At 41.2% G+C, this 21,893-nt stretch overlaps 1 protein-coding gene across 1 annotated transcript; it reads right to left on the reverse strand.

The window, feature by feature from the left end:
* Positions 1-986: 986 nt before the first annotated feature.
* On the reverse strand, positions 987-20,959 carry LOC144250606 (uncharacterized). Its single transcript, XM_077793510.1, is given in 5 exon segments — positions 987-2,500; positions 2,711-2,772; positions 3,343-3,403; positions 3,584-3,710; positions 20,892-20,959. Coding segments are annotated over 5 exon segments (1,725 nt in total). The 5' UTR covers positions 20,895-20,959; the 3' UTR covers positions 987-1,028.
* Between the last annotated feature and the right edge of the window lie 934 nt (positions 20,960-21,893).

The following is a 21,893-nucleotide window of genomic DNA, read 5'->3' on the forward strand; positions in this document are numbered from 1 at the left end:
TTTTCACAGATGTGAATTCTTTTATGCCTTTGGAGAAAACTCTCAAAACTGAATACTGCCCCACATGGCTTATCCTCAGCATTTTCTACAGTATGAGTCCTTTCATACAACTGAACAAAACTAGAACAGCTGAACCCTTTATATTTCTTACTTGCATAGGATTTATTCTTTTTATTCCAAAACAATATTCCCAGTCCTTAGGAAAAAAAATGAGAAAACTAGAAGATTTCCCACATTTCTCACATTCACAGGGCTTCTCTGCATGAGTGTTTTCATATATAATAAAGGAAATAGAGCTGACAGAATGTAGCAAATCCCCCAAATTCAGACGGTTTGTTTTTCAATGTGAGTGAAATGGCTTTGAAGGCAACGGGGAAAATGGAATGATTTGTGATATTTTTCACATTTAAAGAGTTATTCAGTTGGATGTGGTGGTGTATGCCTTTAATTCCTGAGACTCGAGAGGCTGATTCTGAAGAATCAATGTTGGAGGCTAGCGTCAGCACCTTAGGAAGACCCTAAGAAACTCAGCAAGTCCCCGTCTCAAAATAAAAAGTAAAAAGGAACTGGAATGTAGCTCAGTGGTAGATCACCACCAGACTAAATCCCCAGTGGATCGATTGATTGATCGATCTCTCTCTCTCTCACACACACACACATACATTCATACACCCACACAAACACACACACACACACACACACACACAAATTTACAGCTGTGTGAGCCTCTCTTGTCTTTGAGGATGATATGAAATGTGATTTACCATATTTCACATTCAAAGGATTTTTCTCCAGTAAACTTCCTACATGTATATGAGTGAAACAGTAATAACAGAAGAGTTTACCAATTGTTTTCATGCATACAACTTCTATGTAGTATGTGTTCTTTCACATGTGTGAAGCAGACAAGATGTGGCAAAGGCTTCTCCACGTTGTTGACATTCATTGGGCACCTCTCCAGTATACATTCTTCCATGTCTGTGAAGGTCACTGGATCTAGCAAAGGCTTTGCCACACTGCCTACATTCTTAGGGCTTCTCTCCAGTATGAGTGTGTTTATGCATCCGAAAGTAAAAGGCAGTAGTGTAGGCTTTTCCACATTGTTGACATTCATAAGGCTTCTCTCGAGTATGAGTTTGTTCATGTGAGTGAAGGTAAGAGGACTGAGTGAAGGCTTTGCCACATTGTTTGCATACATAGGACTACTCTCTAGTATGAGTTCTTTCATGTCTGCGAAGGGCAGAAGATCTAGCAAAGGCTTTGCCACACTGCTTACATTCATAGGGCTTCTCTCCAGTATGAGTTCGTTTATGTATCTGAAGGTAAGAGGCAGCAGTAAAGGCTTTTCCACATTGTACACATTCATAGGGCTTTTCTCCGGTATGCATTCTTCCATGTATGTGAAGATGACAAGATGAAGCAAATGTTTTTCCACATTGTTGACATCCAAAGGGTTTCTTTCTAGTATGTGTTCTTCCATGAATCTGAAGGCAACTAGATGTAGCAAAGGCTTTTCCACACTGCTTACATTCATAGGGCTTCTCTCCAGTGTGTGTTCTTCCATGAATCTGAAGGTGACTAGATCTAGCAAAGGCTTTTCCACACTGCTTACATTCATAGGGCTTCTCTCCAGTGTGTGTTCTTCCATGAATCTGAAGGTGACTAGATCTAGCAAAGGCTTTTCCACACTGCTTACATTCATAAGGCTTCTGTCCAGTATGTGTTCCTCCATGTTCAAGAAGCTGACGGGATGTAGCAAAGGTTTTGCCACACTGCTTACATACATAGGGCTTCTCTCCACTATGAGTTCTTTCATGTATGTGAAGGTCACCAGATCTAGCAAAGGCTTTGCCACACTGCTTACATTCATAGGGCTTCTCTCCAGTATGCACTCTTCCATGTATTTGAAGTTCACTGGATCTAGCAAAGGCTTTGCCACACTGCTTACATTCATAGGGCTTCTCTCCAGTATGAGTTTGTTCATGTGAGTGAAGGTGAGAGGACTGAGTGAAGGCTTTCCCACACCGCTTACATTCATAGGGCTTCTCTCCAGTATGCACTCTTCCATGTATTTGAAGTTCACTGGATGTAGCAAACGCTTTGCCACACTGCTTACATACATAGGGCTTCTCTCCAGTATGAGTTCTTTCATGTATGTGAAGGTAACGAGATCTAGCAAAGGCTTTGCCACACTGCTTACATTCGTAGGGCTTCTCTCCAGTATGTGTTTTCTGATGTATTCTAAGTAATCTGGGATAAGCAAAGTCTTTCCCACATACCTTACATTTGAAATGTGCATTCCCTGTGTGTGCGATCCTGTGCTTTTGAAGACTTGTCTGTGAACTAAAGGTTCGACCATCTTGTTTACATTCATAGAGTTTCTCTCCAGAGTGAGTTCTTTCATGTCTTCTAAATAAAGAGGAGAAATGAAAGGCTTTCCCACGCACCTCACACTGAAAAGGTTTATCTCCACTGTGTGTTATCATGTGTCTTTGAACACCTGGGAGAGAAGAAGAGGCTTCACCACATTGTTGACATTCACAGGGTTGCCACCCAGTATGAGTTTCTTCATGTCTTTGAATGTCATTGGAACAACTGATGACTTTCCCACATACTGTACTTTCATGTGGTCTATCTCCAGTTTGTAACAACATTTGTGTGTGAACACTTTTGAGAGAAACCATAGATTTCCTATATTGTTTAAATTCACATGGCTTCTCTTCACATTCCTCATGCTTATAGTATTTGTGTCCAGAGTGAGATGTGATGTGCCTATGAAGGAATGAAGGACATATGAAATCTTTTGCACACATAATGAAGTCACATGGATTTAATCTATTAAAATTTGTCTTTGTTTGATTAAGAATTGGAATCGATTTGAAGGTTTCCCCACACTATTCTGTGGGGAAAGTTTGAAGTTTACCATAGGACTTCTTTGAAGAAGAAGTGACCAGCACATAATTGATACCTAACTAATTCAGTTTTCTATTTATTTATAGGTCTTTACATTTCTACCAACATCAGGTAAAGGCTAGATTTTCTGACTTGTTAAAGTTGCCTGAAAATAAAGAGATTAAAAGGAAACAATCCTTTGCAACACAGCTTCTCTATGGCTATTATTCACATAGTCATATTCACATATGCAATTTCATAGTCCTTTTTGCATGTCAAATACTTTGAAAAGACTGAATACCTGTCACAGATAAGTATATATTTCTGGTAAAAAATATTATAAGAATAAATACATTTTCAAATTATGCATACTTCTTCGGTTGGTTTGCTTTAAAAATTATATGACAGTTCTCAGATTCCCTCACGAATTCCTCTTGTGGGTACAGTTACCTTAGGTTGCTTCCACAGTTTTCAATCTGATCTTCAGTGGTCTTGTCTTCCCACTTGTTTCCTAAAATGAGACAACATAACAATCTTTATGAATATTTAGGACCTAGAAATGCTTTGCCAAATTTTAGGTGCCATTTATACTTCAATAATTCACCAACTGATTTCCTTTTCACCTTCTACATAAATGACCAAAATAAACATGAGTTCTCGATTTGATTAATTTTAAAACCAACATTATTACCTATAGAAGCCAGGTTTCTGAGGACTTCCCGCATCACATCTCTGTAAAGGTTCTTCTGGGGGGCATCCAGAAAAGCCCACTCCTCCTTGGTGAAGATCACAGCCACATCCTCAAAGGTCACTGAGATCTAAAATATCCCACAAATGTATAGTGGAGGCCAGGAGAGAATGACAGCATGAGAAATCTGCACTCAACATTCATGATGTTCACATGATTCCCTGGCCTCCTGATTAATTCCATGATTTGGTCCATCAAATCTTTACTACACTCAATTTCTTACACCCATTCCAACACTAGAAATTGGCTACTCAGAAGGCAAACATCATAGTGATTTATACCCTTCCTTTGGGGAGTTCACAGGAAGTAAGACAGGCTCCCAGATCACTCCTAACTTCTTTAATGGTTGCACCTCTATTACATGTCCTACAAATGTCCTGTGTGGGACAGAACTAATATAAGCACTTCTGATAGTACGTATCTTTAGAAAAGAAAGCTGATGAGTAGAAAAATGCAGGAATCATAAAACTAAGCATTTGAGAGAGATTCTGTCAACTACAGTGGCTCCCTGTACCTACAAGGTTAATGTAGGCAACATGGTATTTACTGATGTCTTGTTTCCTCTGAAAGTCTATTGTTCCATACTTAAAGAAATGCCTAGAACCAGCCCCCACTCCCACCCTCTGGGCATGGGGTCACTAAGGAGATTCCTTCATAGACAACATTTAGACAACATTTCACACAGGTGGTCACAATGTGTTAACTGGAGATTGAGCTCATTCTGTGTGATTACACTAATAACAACTAGAAGTTTGCAGGTGCTTTACTCCAGAACAAATTTAGTGAACTAGCTTACTATTATATGACCAAAATAAACATGAGTTCTTTATTTGATTAATTTAATGTATTTATTAATAAACACAACAATTTGATAATTTCTTGTGGTTACTGTCAAAGCAGAATGGGGTAAGTGGAAAGATGGCACGTGTCTTAGAAATAACTCTATGACCCAAAAATGTCACCATGGGATGGAGATGTAGCTCAAGCAGTAGTGCGCTTGCCTGGCATGCGTGCGGCCCAGGTTCAGTCCTCAGTACCACATACAAACAAAGATGTTGTGTCCGCCGAATACTAAAAAATAAATATGTAAAAGATTCTCTTCTCTCTAAAAAAAAACACAAAAATGTCACCTTGTCCAAAAAACAGCCATACAAAGTTTTATAACTCTGAAAACAATCTTCTTAATAAACAGCAGGCACTATTTTTCTAACTCTCACAGCAACAATGAATGTCCAATGATTGTCAAACTCTTCTTAACAGGAGCTGGTTCACTACCATAATGTACAGTCATGAGACACATACCAATGTTGTGCTCAAGAACATTTTGAACAAGATTGGGCCACATATGCAATGGTTGTCTGTGGTGAAAGAGATTCATCGTGCCTGTAGCAATGGTGGTGCAAACAAACCTAAGGCAGAAGCTCTTCCAGAGTGTGGTAAAGCAACAAGTTTGTAGCCCAGAATTCTGAACTATCCCACACAGTCTGCATGTGAAAGAGGCCACCATTCACATCTGTAAGCATGCTATGATGTCTGCACAGTGATGGAACAGACAAAAAGAAAATGTCCCTGCCACTTACACAGAAGCATACTCAAGGACTGAAACCATACAGAACCACCCCAAACAATGAAGAACCCACAATTACCCTCAGAGACATCAGCCCAAATCTGTCAGGACAATGATGCAGACAGGAGGGCTTCATGGACCTTCAACCAAACGGGAAGCACACTGAGGTCTCAGGGTCACAGAAACATACTACAGGACATAAACCACACCCCTACAAGTGCACCACCAGTGAAATCCCATGTATGCTCAAAGAACATGAGAGCCAAAGCAGAAATCAGATCAGAAGAAGATGAAAGGCCTCCAGGGAAGGGGACATGAAACACAGGGCTCTGAACAGACACAGGACAAAGAGGTGACTCAAGAGAAAAGGTGACCATTTTGAAAGAAAAAAATGTAAAAGTCCATCATAGGAAATTCATAGAGAACACCAGAGGTGGCGCTGTATTGGTATCTAAGTCATCCAACACACATTTCAGAAAAGAACAGCTAAAAGCAACCAATGAAACTGCCGCTTCAGAAAACCAGAGAAAGAAGAGCAAGGTAAACCTAAATTGACCACAGGTAGGTTGCCGCAGTCTGGCTGGGCACAACTCAGGAGCCACGTGTCAAAAGAAACGAACTTCATTTTTAGAACCACACACGCCAAACAAAAAAGCTCCTAAGGAAAACCTTCAGAGCCCTACTGCCACCACCAGCTTCCCACAAGCCTCTCAACCTCCCCCACTCCTCCTGCTCTTGAGGCCGATTGGCTGGGTTGCGTGGGTGGAGCCAGAAAAGTCCCCCAATGAGCAGGTCCATAGGCTGAAAGGGCGGGGAAACAGCCCAATGAGCATCACTGCAGAGGAGCCAATCAGCTAGAAGTTGCTGGGGCCGCTGTGAGCCAATCATCAGCTGGCAGTCTGATAGTTTGCTGGGGCCCCTTCAGCTTGGCTCTCAACATCTCCCCCTCTCTGTTTAAACAAAAAGCATGTGGCTTAGGGACCATGCCTGCCTTGGGTTGTCCAATAGTACATATGGTCCTTACCCATTATCTTAGGTTGGTACCATGGCAATTGGATCTTACCCATCACTGACTACCGATCCAGTATACAGTCACACCTGTGGATAGGTCTTTGTACCAGCGGGGGGGGGGGGTGAGGTTCTTTGCCTCACGTCTGTTGGCCCCCAAATTTTTGATGAACGATCATGACAAGCAGAAGTGAGGAAGATACACCAAGACAATTGACGGCTCCTTTTGGAAAAATTGTACCACCAATGACATCATCAGCAAAAATACCCCAACGCTACCACAAGTCACTGCACCAACAGATAGTTCACAATGCATACAGGTGAGTTCACAATGCATACAAGTGATACATAGTCCAGGCAAGTTCTGCAAGCAGTTCAGTGATGGCTATTGCAGAAGCTGTAGATTGGTTTTATCTTTGTCTTCACCGGCACAGGGATGAAAATAGGAATTCTGGCAATAATGGCTAAAGAAAAAATTATGTAAAATTCCAGAAGGCACTAAAAGAAAACAATTTTCTTAACAATTTACATTATCTTGAAGAGAATTATTAAATATAATGAAAAGGAAAGGTGAAAGTAAACAAACAGATCTGTTAACCTGCTTTTTTGTTCACATATTAAAACAATCCTCAACAGTTGTTTACCCAATTTAAAATAAACCATATAAATCACGTGAAAAAAAAAATATTTGGATCCATTTTTTCATGAGCCCTCATCATATATGATATATGGACAAACGTACATACAAACATACAACATAAAACACAAGTGTGCACACAACACATAATAGTAAAGGCCTTATAAATTTTTACAGGTGAAATCTCCATTGCAATGTTTAAAAACTCTATAGTCAAAAAATAGAACTGATCAGCAAAACATTAACCTAGGTCTGTATGAGCTCAAAACACAAAATAGAACTTCATGATGTGGAAAAGGGCAATAATAAAATAGATATTGAAAAGAGCATCCTGGTTCTGTCACAGATGTAAGAGTAGCCAAACTGGAGTTCTGGATATCAACTGTTATGGATTTGAGCCAAATCATCTTCTTTTTGGTCTGTAGAAATACCTTTAGTTAGGGCTCAAGCAGTAGTGCGCTCGCCTGGCATGCGTACAGCCCGGGTTCGATCCTCAGCACCATACACAAAAACAAAAGATGTTATGTCCACCGAGAACTGAAAAATAAATATTAAAAAATTCTGTCTCTAACCCAAAAAAAAAAAAAAAGAAAGAAATCACTTTAGTTAATCTCTCTGGAATCCAAATCAGCTGCTGTTCTCCCTGTGGAAACACATAAACAGACCCCCTGACTCCAGACAATTACTGGGTCAGGACCTTTCCATTGTCCTGTTAGAATATCCTTCCAACGTACCTTGGGCTTATGTACATTTTTTGGACATATATGCCTTTCTGCAGCACTAAGCCCTGATGAATCCAAATTTTAAAAGTTTAGAGTAAAAAGGGTTATTTTAAGTTTAACTTTGGGGAATATATACCCCTTCCCAATTCCTTCTTTTTGCTTTAATAAGTACATTTTAATAGTTTAATGACCTCTTTCAACTATGCCTTGTCCCTGTGGATTGTATGGGATTCCTGTTATATGAGTAATGCCAAATGTTGAGCAAAATTGTTTAAAAGAGGTAGAAGTATAACCAGGGGCATTATTGGTTTTAACTGTTTTGGAACGCCCACAGTGGCAAAATTTTGTAAGCAATGAGCTATAACATCTTTAGTTTTTTCTCCGGCATGAAGGGAGCCCATCAAAAATCCAGAAGAAGTATCAACTGTAACATGCAAATATTTTAATTTTTCAAATTCTGGCAAGTGTGTGACGTCCATCTGCCAAATATGGTTAGGCATCAGTCCTCTAGGATTGACTCCAAGATTAACTTGTGGTAAAAAGGTCACACAATTTTGACATTGTTTTATTATTTGTCTAGCTTGTTCCTTAGTTATTTTAAGACGCTTTTGTAAAGTATTAGCACGGACATGGAACTTTTTATGAAAATTTATAGCTTCTTCTAGTGTAGAGAAAATATGTATGTCATGTGTAGTTTATCTGCTAAATCATTGCCCAAACTAAGGGCTCCAGGCAATCCTGTATGTGCCCTGATATGTCCTATAAAGAATGGATCTTTTCTGTCCCAGATTAGACTTTGTATAGTGGAAAACAAAGAGAAAACAGTAGAAGAAGGGGAAATCCTACCAGCATCTTCAAGGGATACTATAGCATTAACTACATACTGCCTATCAGATAATAAATTAAATACAGAATCTTTAAACATCACAAAAGCTTGCAATACTGCATTAAGCTCTACCTTTTGAGACGATTGTTTGGGTACTAAAAATGTAAAAGTTTGATCAGGTATAACTATTGCTGCTGTACCATTATTTGACCCATCACTGAATATATTTGGAGCATTCATGATAGGTGTTTTTCCTTGTCATTTTTGGAAAAATTACAGGATGCAATGACCAAAAAGACAATAAAGGATTAGATGATAAGTGGTTATCAAATGAAACATTAGATTAACACACAATTATTGCCCAACTATTTAACTCATTAGCTCACTCATCAATTTGATTCATAGTATATGGAGTAATCATTTTATTGGGAGAAATTCCAAACACTCCCTTTGCTGCTTTTATTCCTTTGAGTATTAATTGTCCTACAGCCTCAGGATAACTAGTAAGAATAGTGTTAGGAGAATAAGATAAATGTATCCATAATAATGGACCTTCTTGCCAAAATACTCCTGTAGGAATATTTTTTGTTGGTAGTACAATACATAAAAAAGGCAAACTTATATCAATTCTATCCAAATGCATATTTTCCATATATGTTTCCATGATTTTTAATGCCTTTCTTGCTTCAGGCGTTAACATTCGGGGTGAATTTGGATCTGATAAACCTTTTAGGATATCAAATAAAGGTCCCAACACTCCTGTTGGTATACTTAGATAAGGCCTTATCCAATTTATGTCTCCTAATAACTTTTGAAAGTCGTTAAGTGATTTGAGTTGATCTACTCGTATTTGAATTTTTGGTGGACGGACCATGGTTGAGGATAATAGAACTCCTAAATAATTAATTGGAAAATTTAATTGTACTTTATCTATTGCTATCTCTAGATTATAATTTTTTAATAAGTTTGTGAGTGTGGCATAACATTCTAGCAATGTGTTTTTATCTTTGTGTGCTAATAATACATCATCCATATAGTGAAATATTTGTAGTTCAGGATTTTGATTTCTAAGTGGCTGGATTACTTTGTTAACATAAATTTGACACATAATTGGGCTGTTAGCCATCCCTTGAGGGAGTACTTTCCATTCATATCTCTGATCAGGACCTTCATGATTCAGTGCAGGGATAGTAAATGCAAAACGTGGATTATCCTCAGGATGAATTGGAATTGAAAAAAAAATCTTTAATATCTATGACTAAAACACACCAAGTTTTTGGCAAAGCAGACAATTGAGGAATCCCCGATTGAGCAGGTTCCATAATAACCATCTCATTATTAATGGCTCTTAAATCTTGCAATAATCTCCATTTACCAGATTTCTTTCTGATGACAAAAATTGGAGTATTATGGGGAGATACAGAAGGTTGTATATGTCCTTCTGCTAAATGTTGTTTGACCAGGTCATGGGCTGCTTGTATCTTTTCTTTAGTCAGGGGCCACTGAGGAACCCATACTGGTCTTTCTGATTTCCAAGTAATTTTTATTGTCTCAGTGGCCCTTTCTGAAAATCCAACCCATGTGTGTCCATTCCTTGATCTATTTGTATTGGTGCTGCTATACCTTGTTCTTGTTTTTCTAATCTTTATTCTTTCCTAAAACCTTGTCTAGTCATAATAGTGGGTGCATTTTGGTTGATGTTATTTGTTAATGTCAATCCTAATTGATCTAGGACATCTCGTCCCCATAAATTTACGGGAATATGATCCAATACATATGGCTGTATAGTTCCTTCACATCCTTCAGGATCCTTCCAATCTAATACCATTGCACTTCTATGGGGATTAGTCACCACTCCTAGGCCTAGAAGCGTTTGAGTGGCCTATTGTAATGGCCAATGTTTTGGCCATTCTTGATGAGAGATGATGCTAAGGTCTGCACCTGTATCCAGTAGCCCATTAAATTCATGTCCTTGGATATTTAGTTTTAGCATGGGGCGAGAATCTAAATTCAAAGAAAGCATAGCCCAATCTACAATTGTGGAGCCTAATCCCTTGGAACCTCTTTCTACAGTATGACTGGAAAATTTATCATGTAGGCTGGGTATTAGTAGTAACTGTGCTCTTCTATCTCCAGGTGAAATTACTGATATACCCTTTGGAGAACTGGCTATAATTTTTATTTCACCTTCATAATCAGGATCAATTACCCCAGGACTTATCATAAGTCTTTTTAGAGTAGAAGAGCTGCGTCCCAATAATAAGCCTACCGTTCCTTTGGGAAGAGATCCTTTCACCCCTGTGGGAATGATTTGAACTCCCATCTCTGGAGTTAGTACTTATCTGGCGGAGGCGCAGATGTCCAACACTGCGCTCCCTCTGGTTTGTCTGATGAGGGATCTGATGGACAATGTGTCCTGGGCACTACCCTGATGGGGTTGCTGGGTTCCTCCAGTGCTCCGTATATTTGTGATTTGGGGCCCCGGAGCATTGGGCCCCCCTGTCCATTTTTTGGCAATGGAGCCCGATGTCTTTCTCCATGATATCGTGGATAAACACCTGGTCCTTGTTCATTTTTTGATAATGGAGTACCCTCTATGGTGGTTTGAGAATGGCATTCATTAGCCCAATGTTTCCCTCTACGGCATCCTGGGCAAATACCCGGTATTCTACTCCTTTGATACCTAGTTTTGTTAAACCCTCCTCCTTTGGGGCAATTCCTTTTAAAATGTCCTGTTTCTTCACAATCGTAGCATGTTCTTGGCCTGGCATCTAAAGCCTGTTTTACTGCAGCTGCCATGATTTGCCCTTGTTCATTAATGTCTCTGGCATCTAAAGCCTGTTTCACTGCAGCTGCCACGACTTGCCCTTGTTCATTAATGTCTCTGGCATCTAAAGCCTGTTTTACTGCAGCTGCCACGACTTGCCCTTGTTCATTAATGTCTCTACATAATTTAATATATGTGTTTAAATCTTCATGTTTCCATGGTCTAATGACTTCTCTGCACCAATGATTCGCTTGCTCATAAGCCAGTTGTATTATTAATGGCATTGCTTGTTCTGTATTCCCAAAAACTCTAGTAGCTGTTTGAATAAGCCTATCTACAAATTCAGCATAAGATTCATTAGCACTTGTATTACCTTAGATAATTGACCTTGTAAACCTCCATGCCCTTGTAATGTCTTCCATGCCCTAACCGCATCTGCAACAATTTGTGCGTATACACCAGGATCATATGCAATTTGTTGCTGCTGATCCTCATAAGGTCCCTTTCCTAACAACATATCTAGATTTCTCTGAGGATAACCAGCTGCTGCATTTTGCCTAGCCGTCTCCTTGCAAAATTCCTCATTGGCAACCTTCCATAACAGGTATTGTCCTCCATTTAGCACAGCTTTACACATATTAGCCCAATCTGCTGGCGTCATGTTCAAGTTGGTAATGGATTCGACCATGCTTACAGTGAAGGGTGCTTGAGGACTATAGGTTGTTACAGCCTCTTTTAGCTGCTTCACTTTTTTGAAATTTAAAGCATGGTGAATTCGCTGCCCTCCTGCCTCAAATACAGAGCATATTTGAGATCCTGTCTCAGGATCCCAACTATCTGCTGCAGGGGTTGGGGGCCTCCCAGCATATGGAGGTGGCCTTGTTGGTTGGTCACTTACGTCCTCTGGTGATAGAAAGGTGTTAGTAGCAGTCTCTTGTAGAGGTGGTGTTGTTGGTTGGACACTTACACCCTCTGGTGATAGAAAAGTGTTAGTAGCAGTCTCCTGATGTAACTTTCCCCCAGACGGCTTTTTCTGCTTGACACTTTCTTTCTCTGACTAGCTTAAGAGGCCTTTGGACTAAGCAAACAACATACGAACATCCACAATGGCAATGTGCCAACTGGCAGAGTCCCTGGGCTTTTCTTTTCTATTCTTTTTAAATCTTCACCATGATGGTTCCATTGTGATATATTCAACAACTCCTCCTTAAAAAGCCATGGGCTACATTTTTGTATTGTATCAACGTATGACCTGACTGCTCTTGATTTTACTGGGATGCCTCCTTCCTCTAACAATTTACTTAACACTCTTTCGGTTTGTTTTTTACTAGTTTCTGATCCCATATTTCTACTATACTACAACCCAACATGATAACGCCAAACAAAACCGAGATAGAATGAAATAAAAATGGAACAACAAAAAATCATTATAGCCTTTCTATCCTCCTGAAATGTGCATCCATCCTTTCTCCCTATCTGTTCCTCAGATGTAAATAGTTTTTCCTTAGATGTGAGTGGTTTTTCTTCTGTCTCACTCATCTCCAAGGACAGGCAACTTCAAACAAAAGTGAAGCAAAACAAAAGAAGAATCTTAAAATGGCTACCCATCCTCTCACCCTGCCCTCAGGGGCAAGCAGTTTACCTTATCACTTACCCTCAGTCATTCCCCATGCGGCCCACCAAATGCCGCAGTCTGGCTGGGCACAATTCAGGAGCCACTTGTCAAAAGAAACAAACTTTATTTTTAGAACCACACATGCCAAACAAAAAAGCTCGTCAGGAAAAACCTTCAGAGCCCAACTGCCACCACCGGCTTCCCACAAGCCTCTCAACCTCCCTCACTCCTCCTGCTCTTAGGGAAATTGGCTGGGTCACGTGGGAGGAGCCAAAAAGTCCCGCAATGACCAGCTCTGTAGTCTGAAAGCACGGGGAAACAGCCCAATGAGCATCACCGCAGAGGAGCCAATCAGCTAGAAGTTGCTTGGGCCGTCGTGAGCCAATCACCAGCTGGCAGTCTGAAAGTTTGCTGGGGCCCCTTCGGCTGTGGCTCTCAACAGTAGGTAACAGAGAAAGGGTTGATGAAACCACAATCAGGAAATCCGCAGTCTGCAAAATCAAGTTCTTCATGAACATCAGCATCACTGATTAACTAACAAAAGGCTAAGAATACAGAGGACAGAGACTGGGGTTGTGGCTCAGTGGAAGAGTGCTTGCCTAGTGCTTGGGAGAAACTGGGTTCCATCCTCACTGCCACATAAATAGAAAGAAAGAAAAAGTGTAAAATATACAATAATATTAAAGAAAAAAACAACAAGTACTGAAAACCTACTAACAGATTTAAAAGTGTCATCATCAACAATGCATTGGGACTTCAGATTATCACAAATGTGCTTGACACAAATTAGACAACTTACTGAAACGGGACCATTTCTTTGAGAGAGACAATCTCCTACAACTTACACATAAGGGGAAATACACAAAACAGATGAGCCCATGGCTGCTGAGAAAAACAGACTCAATAACTAATTACTTCCCAAAAATGCAAAGCAAGGCTCTGACATCTCAAACAGGCTTCCATGAGACACATAAGAACTGCCACCAGTTTTCTACTTTTTTTCCAGAACATAAAAGCTGAGTTAACACCTCCTAAGTCTTCCTGAGGCATAAGTTACCATATTACCCAAGTTAAACAGATGAAGAAAAGTATTGAATAGAAAAGAAGACTATGAATGATGCTCATAATCATAAATGCAAAATTTAATCATAAATGCAAAAAAAGGTACAATTAAGTCATCACACTCCAGGTGTCTATGCAAATGATGTGAAAATTATGGGCACAGGAACCCTCACTGCAGTGACTACAGCAGCCATATCCAGAACTGCCCAAGCTAGATGCAAGGAAGATGCACCTTTCAATACTGAATGGACAAGCTGAAGAGCATCACCCAGAAAATGAGCCCTGCAGCCTGGAAAGATACAGCACCCTTAAAGGCAGAATGGTAAGTGAGAGAAGCCAGTTTGAAATGACCAAGTGCTGTAAGATCCCAAGTCATGAAAATTCTGAAAAAGACAACATTATAGATGCACTAGCAGAACTGATGGGTGCCAGGGACTTAGGGGGCAGAGAGGGAGGAAGGAATGAGGAGGAGTGATGAACAGGTGGAACATTGGATTCCCAGAGCAGTGAAACTCTTCTGTATGACATTATCTTGTATACGACGTGACACACACAATCACAAAACACAGACAAGAAACCCTAAGGTAAAGGGTGAACTTTGGCTTATCATAAGATGTTGCTTCATCCATTCTCTTTATCCAATGTTCAACACTGGTTTAGTAACTAACAAACACCCTACACCAATGCAATATGTTGAAAACAGTGGAGACTATCAGCTGGAGAGAAGGGGTATTTGATACTATGTGTAATGGCACATTTAATTGTCACCTTGATTGGGTTAAAGGATGCCAATGATTAATGAGTTTCTGGGTGTGTCCATGAGGGTGTGTCTACAAAGGATGCGCATATGGGATAGTGAGCCAAACTGGAGAACCTCCTTAAGCTAGGCAGCACCATCCAATAGGACGGTGTCTTGGGTGGAACAAAATTCTTCACTCTCCCAAAGTGGACACTGCCAGTGAGTTTCCAGAATCTTTGGTCTGGACTAGGGCAGCACCATTGATCCCCCTTGTTCTGAGGCTTCGGCCTCTGGGACTCTGCAGCTAGTACTTCTCCAGCCTGCAGATGGCCACTGTGGACATCCACCTTCGGGTCAAGTGGACCAATCTAATGACTCCCCTTTGATAATTACACTTCCTCTTGATATTTTTCCTCTAGAGAACACTGACTAAAACAATGTAAGCCTAAAATTGCTCATGAAAACAAAGTATATCTAATAAAGAAGTAAATAAACTATAAAGCCATGAAGTTTTAAAAATGTATACATAAGAAACGATATTATATGCTAAATACATTTTTCATAATAATGCAAAAATAAAGCAAAGAGGAAGAGTCATAGTTACAAATTTCAAAAGTATGAACAAAAGCAAGAAAACTGATTTTCAATACTATTTGCATCTGGACAGAAATTGGATGATAAGTCTTCAAAACTCATTCCAACTACTGGTGTAGTGGTGTGCACCTGTAATATCAGCCACTAGGGAGGTCAAGGCAGGGAAATGGCAAAAGTTTGAGGCCTCTCTCAGCAACATAGCAAGACACTCAGAAATTTAGTGAGACTGGTCTTCATCAAAAATAAAAAGGGGGTCTGGGACTGTAGCTGAGTGGCAGACCACTTGCTAACATTTATGAGGCACTGGGTATGATCCTAATCACCACAGAAAAATAAATAAAATAAAGGTAGTCTGTCCATCTACAACTATACAAAATATTTTTTGAAAAAGAAAAAGAAAACACACATAAATAAGAAGGGCTGAGGATGTGCTCAGGGGTCGAGTGCCTGTAGGTTTTTTCCCCAGCAAAACACCTGCCCACCTCCAGAACGTTGCTCAGAAATTGAAATTCATTTCTGGGAGATAACTAAGCATGAGCAAGTCCATGGCATCAATTCCCAGCACTCAATGAGGAAGCAAATAAATAAACAACAGTCTACAATACGAATTCTCTTGGGCTGGAGAGTAGCTTGGTAAGCTACATGTAGTGAGAGATAAAAATGATTATAATACAAAAGGTACACAATTAGAGGCATAACAACACAACAAAATCAGTGGAAAGACACCACACTTTCGCACAAAGAAGACTGAATGTTCCCATGATCTAAACTCTCGGAAAAAACACTGAGTGTTTCAGTAAATTCTGTGAAATTTAGGGCATGGTTTACTGTATTGTGGAGGTAAATTTAAGAAAAACTACACCTAAAAATGGAAATAGTAGGGTTGGGATTCTGGCTCAGCAGTAGACTGCTTGCCTAGCACATGAGAGGCCCTAGGTTTGATCCTCAGCACCACATAAAAATAAATAAATAGGTATTGTGTCCAACTACAGCCACAACAAAAAATACTCTTCAAAAAATTGGAAATAGTAAAATGTATCTAAGACCAGGCAAAATGTTGTACAAGACAGAGAGAATAGAGAGAGCATTTATGTTACTCCCAAATTTCATAAGCTAAAAGGCTAGCTCCCAAAGGGGTGGCCCTACGAGGAGGCAGTTGGGAGGGAACAGGAATTAGGTGAGATGGTGAGGGGATCAGCACCGTTATTTAGACACATGGATCTCTCTTTTGCAGAAAACAGGTGTCATTTACTCTTTCACTGATATTCAGTGATTGAATGATTACAGTTGGGTATTCAAGGTACTGCCAAAATTGTCCTTAAAATTTACAATGAGACGGTTGTGATGGTGCATACCTGTAACCCCAATGGTTCAGGACTCTGAGGCCCTAGATGATGTAGCAAGACTCTGTCTCAAAACAAAGGATCTAAAAGGGGCTGGTGGTTAAGCACCTCTAGGTTTCATTCCTGATAACAAAAAACCACATAGTTAGCATGAACCTGCCAAGTTCAGACAACAACGGTGAAAAACTGTCGTCCTTTGTCAAATTCATCACCTTGTGAAGGACAGATACTAGTTTTCATGAAATCACATTCGGGCTGGGGATGTGGCTCGAGCGGTAGCGCGCTCGCCTGGCATGCGTGCGGCCCGGGTTCGATTCTCAGCACCACATACAAACAAAGATGTTGTGTCCGCCAAGAACTAAAAATAAATAAATATTTAAAAAAAAAATGAAATCACATTCATAAATTAATCCACCACTATTTTTGTAGAATTGGACTCAAATTCTGCAGCACTAATGCAAGACAGAGTTTCTCTGTATCTTACGTGGTATTTTGGAAGCGAGGATTGGATTTCAATTTGAAACCACTGAAAAGACAAATCTGAATCTTACAAACTTTCTACACATACTCAGGGGTAGCAAAAGGTAAATTAGGCAATTAGGTGTTTTCTTTTTCTTTTTTTTTTCTTTTTTGTTTGAAGCCCCCGAGATTAAACCCAGAGATATTACTACTGAGCCACATCCCCAGTCATTTTTATATTTTATTTTGAGACGCAGTCTCACCAGGTTGCATAGCCCAGCTAAGTTGCTAAGGCTGTCCTCAAATTTGCAACACACCTGTCTCAGCCTCTGGAGCAGGAAGGATCACAGGTGTGCACCACTGTATCTGGCTGTAAGCTGGGATTTTTAACAACAACAAAAAAGGTGGATTTTAATCCACCTCTCTCTTGCCTCTTTAATAATAGTCCATCCCATTTGGCTCTGAATAAATAAACCTGGGCCTCAGATAAGTGAGCACATCATTTCAAAGTGATACACAGAAATCTTTGGTGCTGAGGGAGCACACATGTGTCAGGCTCAAGGGGCAGGGAAGGTCCCTGACAGCTGGGACATGCTTCCTCCTGGTCTGGCTCATGGAAAGCATCCAGGATCACCCTCCCAGGCACCTGGACCATGACTCCAGTCTATGAGGCTTTTCAGGTCTGCACAGCTCTGCACTGGGGTGGGTGGTCCTTATGCTCTGGGAGAGGTTTTGCTCCTTCACACCATGAGAGACCTCAAGGGCAGGAGTCACTGCTGACCTGGCCCCTCAGCACCAGCATCCACAGGCTGACTGTCCACCTGGCTCCAAGGAATGGGAACAGAGCTTGGGGAAAACAAGGTCCCAAGGAAGTAGCTGTTTAGATGAGGCCTTTTCCAGGAGATTCCAAAGCCCAGGGCCCCCAGCAGCTTCCCTGAGAGCCTGCACCCCACACCTCAGGCTGTCCTCTGGGAGCAGCTGACCCAGGGCCTGAAATTCTGTTCACCCTGCAAGGCACACGGCAGCTATGGGCACTCTGTGGCAGCTCCAGGAGAGGACAGTGGCTGAGGACATGGGACTCTGTGATGTGTCCAAAGGGAACCTCTGCCCAAGAAATCGGACATGGTGCCTACACCTAAGGAAGATAAAAGAAAAAGCCACAAGATTTTTACACCTGTGAACTCAAGTTCTCTATACAGTTGCATCTACATCAAAGAACCTTCAGAGTACTTGACTTTGGCTAACTAGACCACCATGAGGGTGGAAAGGCAGGGTTCTGTATGGAGAGCAAACATTATCTCGGGCTACCTTAAGCCCTTTAATAGCCAATCATCTTAATTTCTGTATCAGACCACAATCTCAAAACTTCTCAGAATATATCACTAACCTGACCAGACGTCTCCAAAATCTATCAAAGCTCAGAATGCAATAACAGACATACAGAAGAAATTTTCTTTACTTTTTTTCTGGACCCCACCAGTCTGATGTTCCTACCAATGCAATTGGTTAATGCACTGATACACAGTTTCTTTTATAAAAGTTCATGGAGGCCAGGCACAGTGGCACACAACTGTAATCCCAGCAGCTTGAGAGGCTAAGATAGGAGGATTGCTAAATTCAAAGCCAGACTCGGCAACTTAGTGAGACCATCAGGAACTTAGTGAGAGCATGTCTGAAAATACAATATAATAAGGGCTTGGAAAGTGGCTCAGTGTTTAAGTGCCCCTTGGTTCAATCCCTGGTATATTATAAAGGGAAAAAAAAAAGAAAAAAAATTAAAGAAAGAAAGAAAATAAAGAAGAAAGAAAGAAAGAAAGAAAGAAAGAAAGAAAGAAAGAAAGAAGTGATGTAATCTCTTCCAGGGAGGGTCACACACATCATTCATGGTAACATGAATCCATGTTCCTTAGTATGATAACTAATATTTGGGTTAAAATGAACTATTTTCTGTAGCTGGGGTTGTCCATGCCTTTAATCCCAACAGATTGGGAAGCTGAGGCAGGAGGATCACAGCTTTCAGGCCAGGCTGGGCACCACAGCCAGATCCTTTCTGAAAATCATACTGAAAAGAGCTGGGGATGAAGGACAGTAAAGGAATCAGACATTAGTATAGTGGCATCCCCTTTTTTCACAGAAAATTCTAACTGGGTTTCTCCAGAAATCTGCACCATGGCTAATTTTAGGACTGTCAACAAAAGAGTGTCCACAAAAAAGTTCAGTGTGGATAAACTTCCTATTTTTGTGTTCCCCTATTTTACTGGGCTGCTAGTCTGGAAGAAATCAGCACTCCAGGTGCTGGACTCCCCCTTACTAGTTTTTTACACACGTGTATCCAGTATAGTAGTTTGTAGAAATGTGCAAACAAGGCCTCTGGCTTTGAGCTGGGCTTCACAGACAAGTCACCAACTGGGCTCCATGGTAACAGCTGGTGGGGGAGGAAAAAAAGGGGAGAAGAAGCTCTCCCCTCCTCAGGTGCTGTCCTTGAAGGGTTAACTTGGCCAGAACAGAGAAAGAAAAACCTGCATTTATGTGTGTGATGTGACAACTTGACTATGGTGACTCCACTTTGTGAACTCAGCCATGACACTGAAAAAGCTCATGACTGGGGCCGTTTGGATTCTTTTGTTCATGAAAATTCCCCCAAGAACACACAATGATCTATGGGGCCAACTGGAGACTAACTGACCACAACTTTCAGGCTTGCTTACGTTGCCTGAACCCCCAAACTTCCCTTTTGTGGTTTTTGTGCTTAAATATGGAGCCAACTGAAGGCAGGGGCACCACTCTGACCATCTCATTCTTTCCAGAGCACAGTGTCTGCCACTGGCCAGCAACAAAGGCTTAACTGGAATGAGACTGTGTGGTCCGAGAGTTATTTGGGGGTCCCAGTATTACAATGTGAACTTCTGAGCCCCTCCCCTTACATGCTGGGTATAAAATTCTGAAACCACCTGAACTCGGGGTTCAGGAGATGGATGGATTGAATACAGCAAAGCATTGCCCTCTGAGACTGGCTGCAGCCACATAGAACTGTTTCCAGCTCTCTTCAGTGCCTTGCCTCCTTTGTCCCTACATCATTATCACCCCGTGTGCTTACCTAACTACAGGACGGGTGTGACTCTACATTATGGACTCTCAGAAAAAGGAGCACTTATACTCTATTGATGTAGCCCAGAATTCCATACCCCTGGGATCTACAAACAACCACCTTATTCCCTTTAAAGCAGTTATTCTGACCAAACACAAGAAAGTGTGAAGTGATCATTCTTTCCCCTCAAGGATAATATTCACAAATAGAAAGCAAATGCTTTCAAAACTGTTCTTCTTGCCAGGGACATTTGGCACAGGCCTGTAACCCCAGTTAAGCGGGAGGCTGAAGCAGGAGGATCACAAATTGGAGGCCAGCCCAGATTCCAACACAAGGGGAAGGGAGGAAGGGAGGGGGGAAGGGAGGGGGAAAGGGAAGGGGAAGGGGGAGGGAGGGGGGAAGGGAAGATTGATTGATTCTTTCCAATACTTCACTAAGCGATAATGACAATTAGCAGGCGGTGTCCATTTGAAACGAGTGGGAAGAAGAATGTCTGGCTGAGCTGGAGGTGGGGGGAAGGTGGCCTTTTAGAAGGCAGGAGGCGCCTGCAATTTGGAGGCCCTCCACTGGGTGGAGCTCCACTGGGAGAAGGAAGGTGCACTTAGGGCCCTGCTTCCCACACGTTGGGAAAAGTGAGTGCAGGCCACTGGTAGGGAGCAAAGGGGACACCTGGGACCTGAGCCTCCCTTCCAAACCCAGGGAACCAGGGGACAGGGCCCAGGGCCACCCGACAGCGGCGACTCCGCGCCACTCAGCAGCTCGCCCGCCCGCCCGCCCGCCGGGCCCCAAGGCAGGTGCTGAATGCCTACCTTCAGCGAACTCACCATTTTTGGCTTCTCTGGTGACCTGGCGTCCTCTGGAGGAACCTGCGGGCACCCGAGATCCCCGAGAACACGGCAGCGCAGTCACCCGGGTCCCTGGAGCAGGAGCAGCCCAGTCGGTGAGGAAGAAAAGCCCGCGAGCTTGCGGAAGCCCGCCCTTCCCCTCCCTCTGCGCACCGATTGGACAGTTCCTCCCATAGACCAGGATGGATGGCCTCCAGGCCCGCCTCTGGATCGTGACTGACAGCTAACATCATCCAATCATTGACTGAAATTAGGTAGAGTGACAGATTCGTGGCCCCAGCCCTTTTCAGGAGGAGCTTCCTGGCTGTGCTGGGAAGGAATCCACGTGGGAAGCCTTGGCTTAGCCTCTGGGACAGAGGGGACACCTGGCACTGAGCTAGGCTTCAGCCATAGAGTGCTTTCCGAGCATGGCGAGGCCCTGGGTTTAACCTCAACACAAAAACAAAGCACAGCTTCTCCAGGAGGCTGAGGCTGGAGGAGCCCAAGGTCAGGTCTGCATCTGCAAACAGTGAGTCCCTGCCTTAAAATAAAATGAAAAGGTGGGGATGGAGCTCAGAGGTCGGGGTCAAGCCCCTTTGGGTTTATTCCCCAGTACCTTAAAAAACAAAGAACGATATTTTATTATATATTATATATAATATATATTTTGTATATTTTTTGTATATATAAAATATATATCATATTTTTATAAAATATATATAATATATTATATATTTATATGTAATACGTATTTTATATAATATGTTCTATATATATAAAATATATATTTTATATATAAAATGTGTATTTTATATAATATATTCTATATATAAAATGGATACTTATATAATATATTTTATTTATATAAAATATATTTTTATATGTAAAATATATATTTATATATAAAATATATAATATATATATATATTTCTCACACCAAGTACATCTAATCAGAATATTATCTATCATATATTATATATAATATATATAATATATATATAT

The sequence above is a fragment of the Urocitellus parryii genome, chromosome 16 (genome assembly GCF_045843805.1).
Source record: "Urocitellus parryii isolate mUroPar1 chromosome 16, mUroPar1.hap1, whole genome shotgun sequence".
NCBI lineage: Eukaryota > Metazoa > Chordata > Mammalia > Rodentia > Sciuridae > Urocitellus > Urocitellus parryii.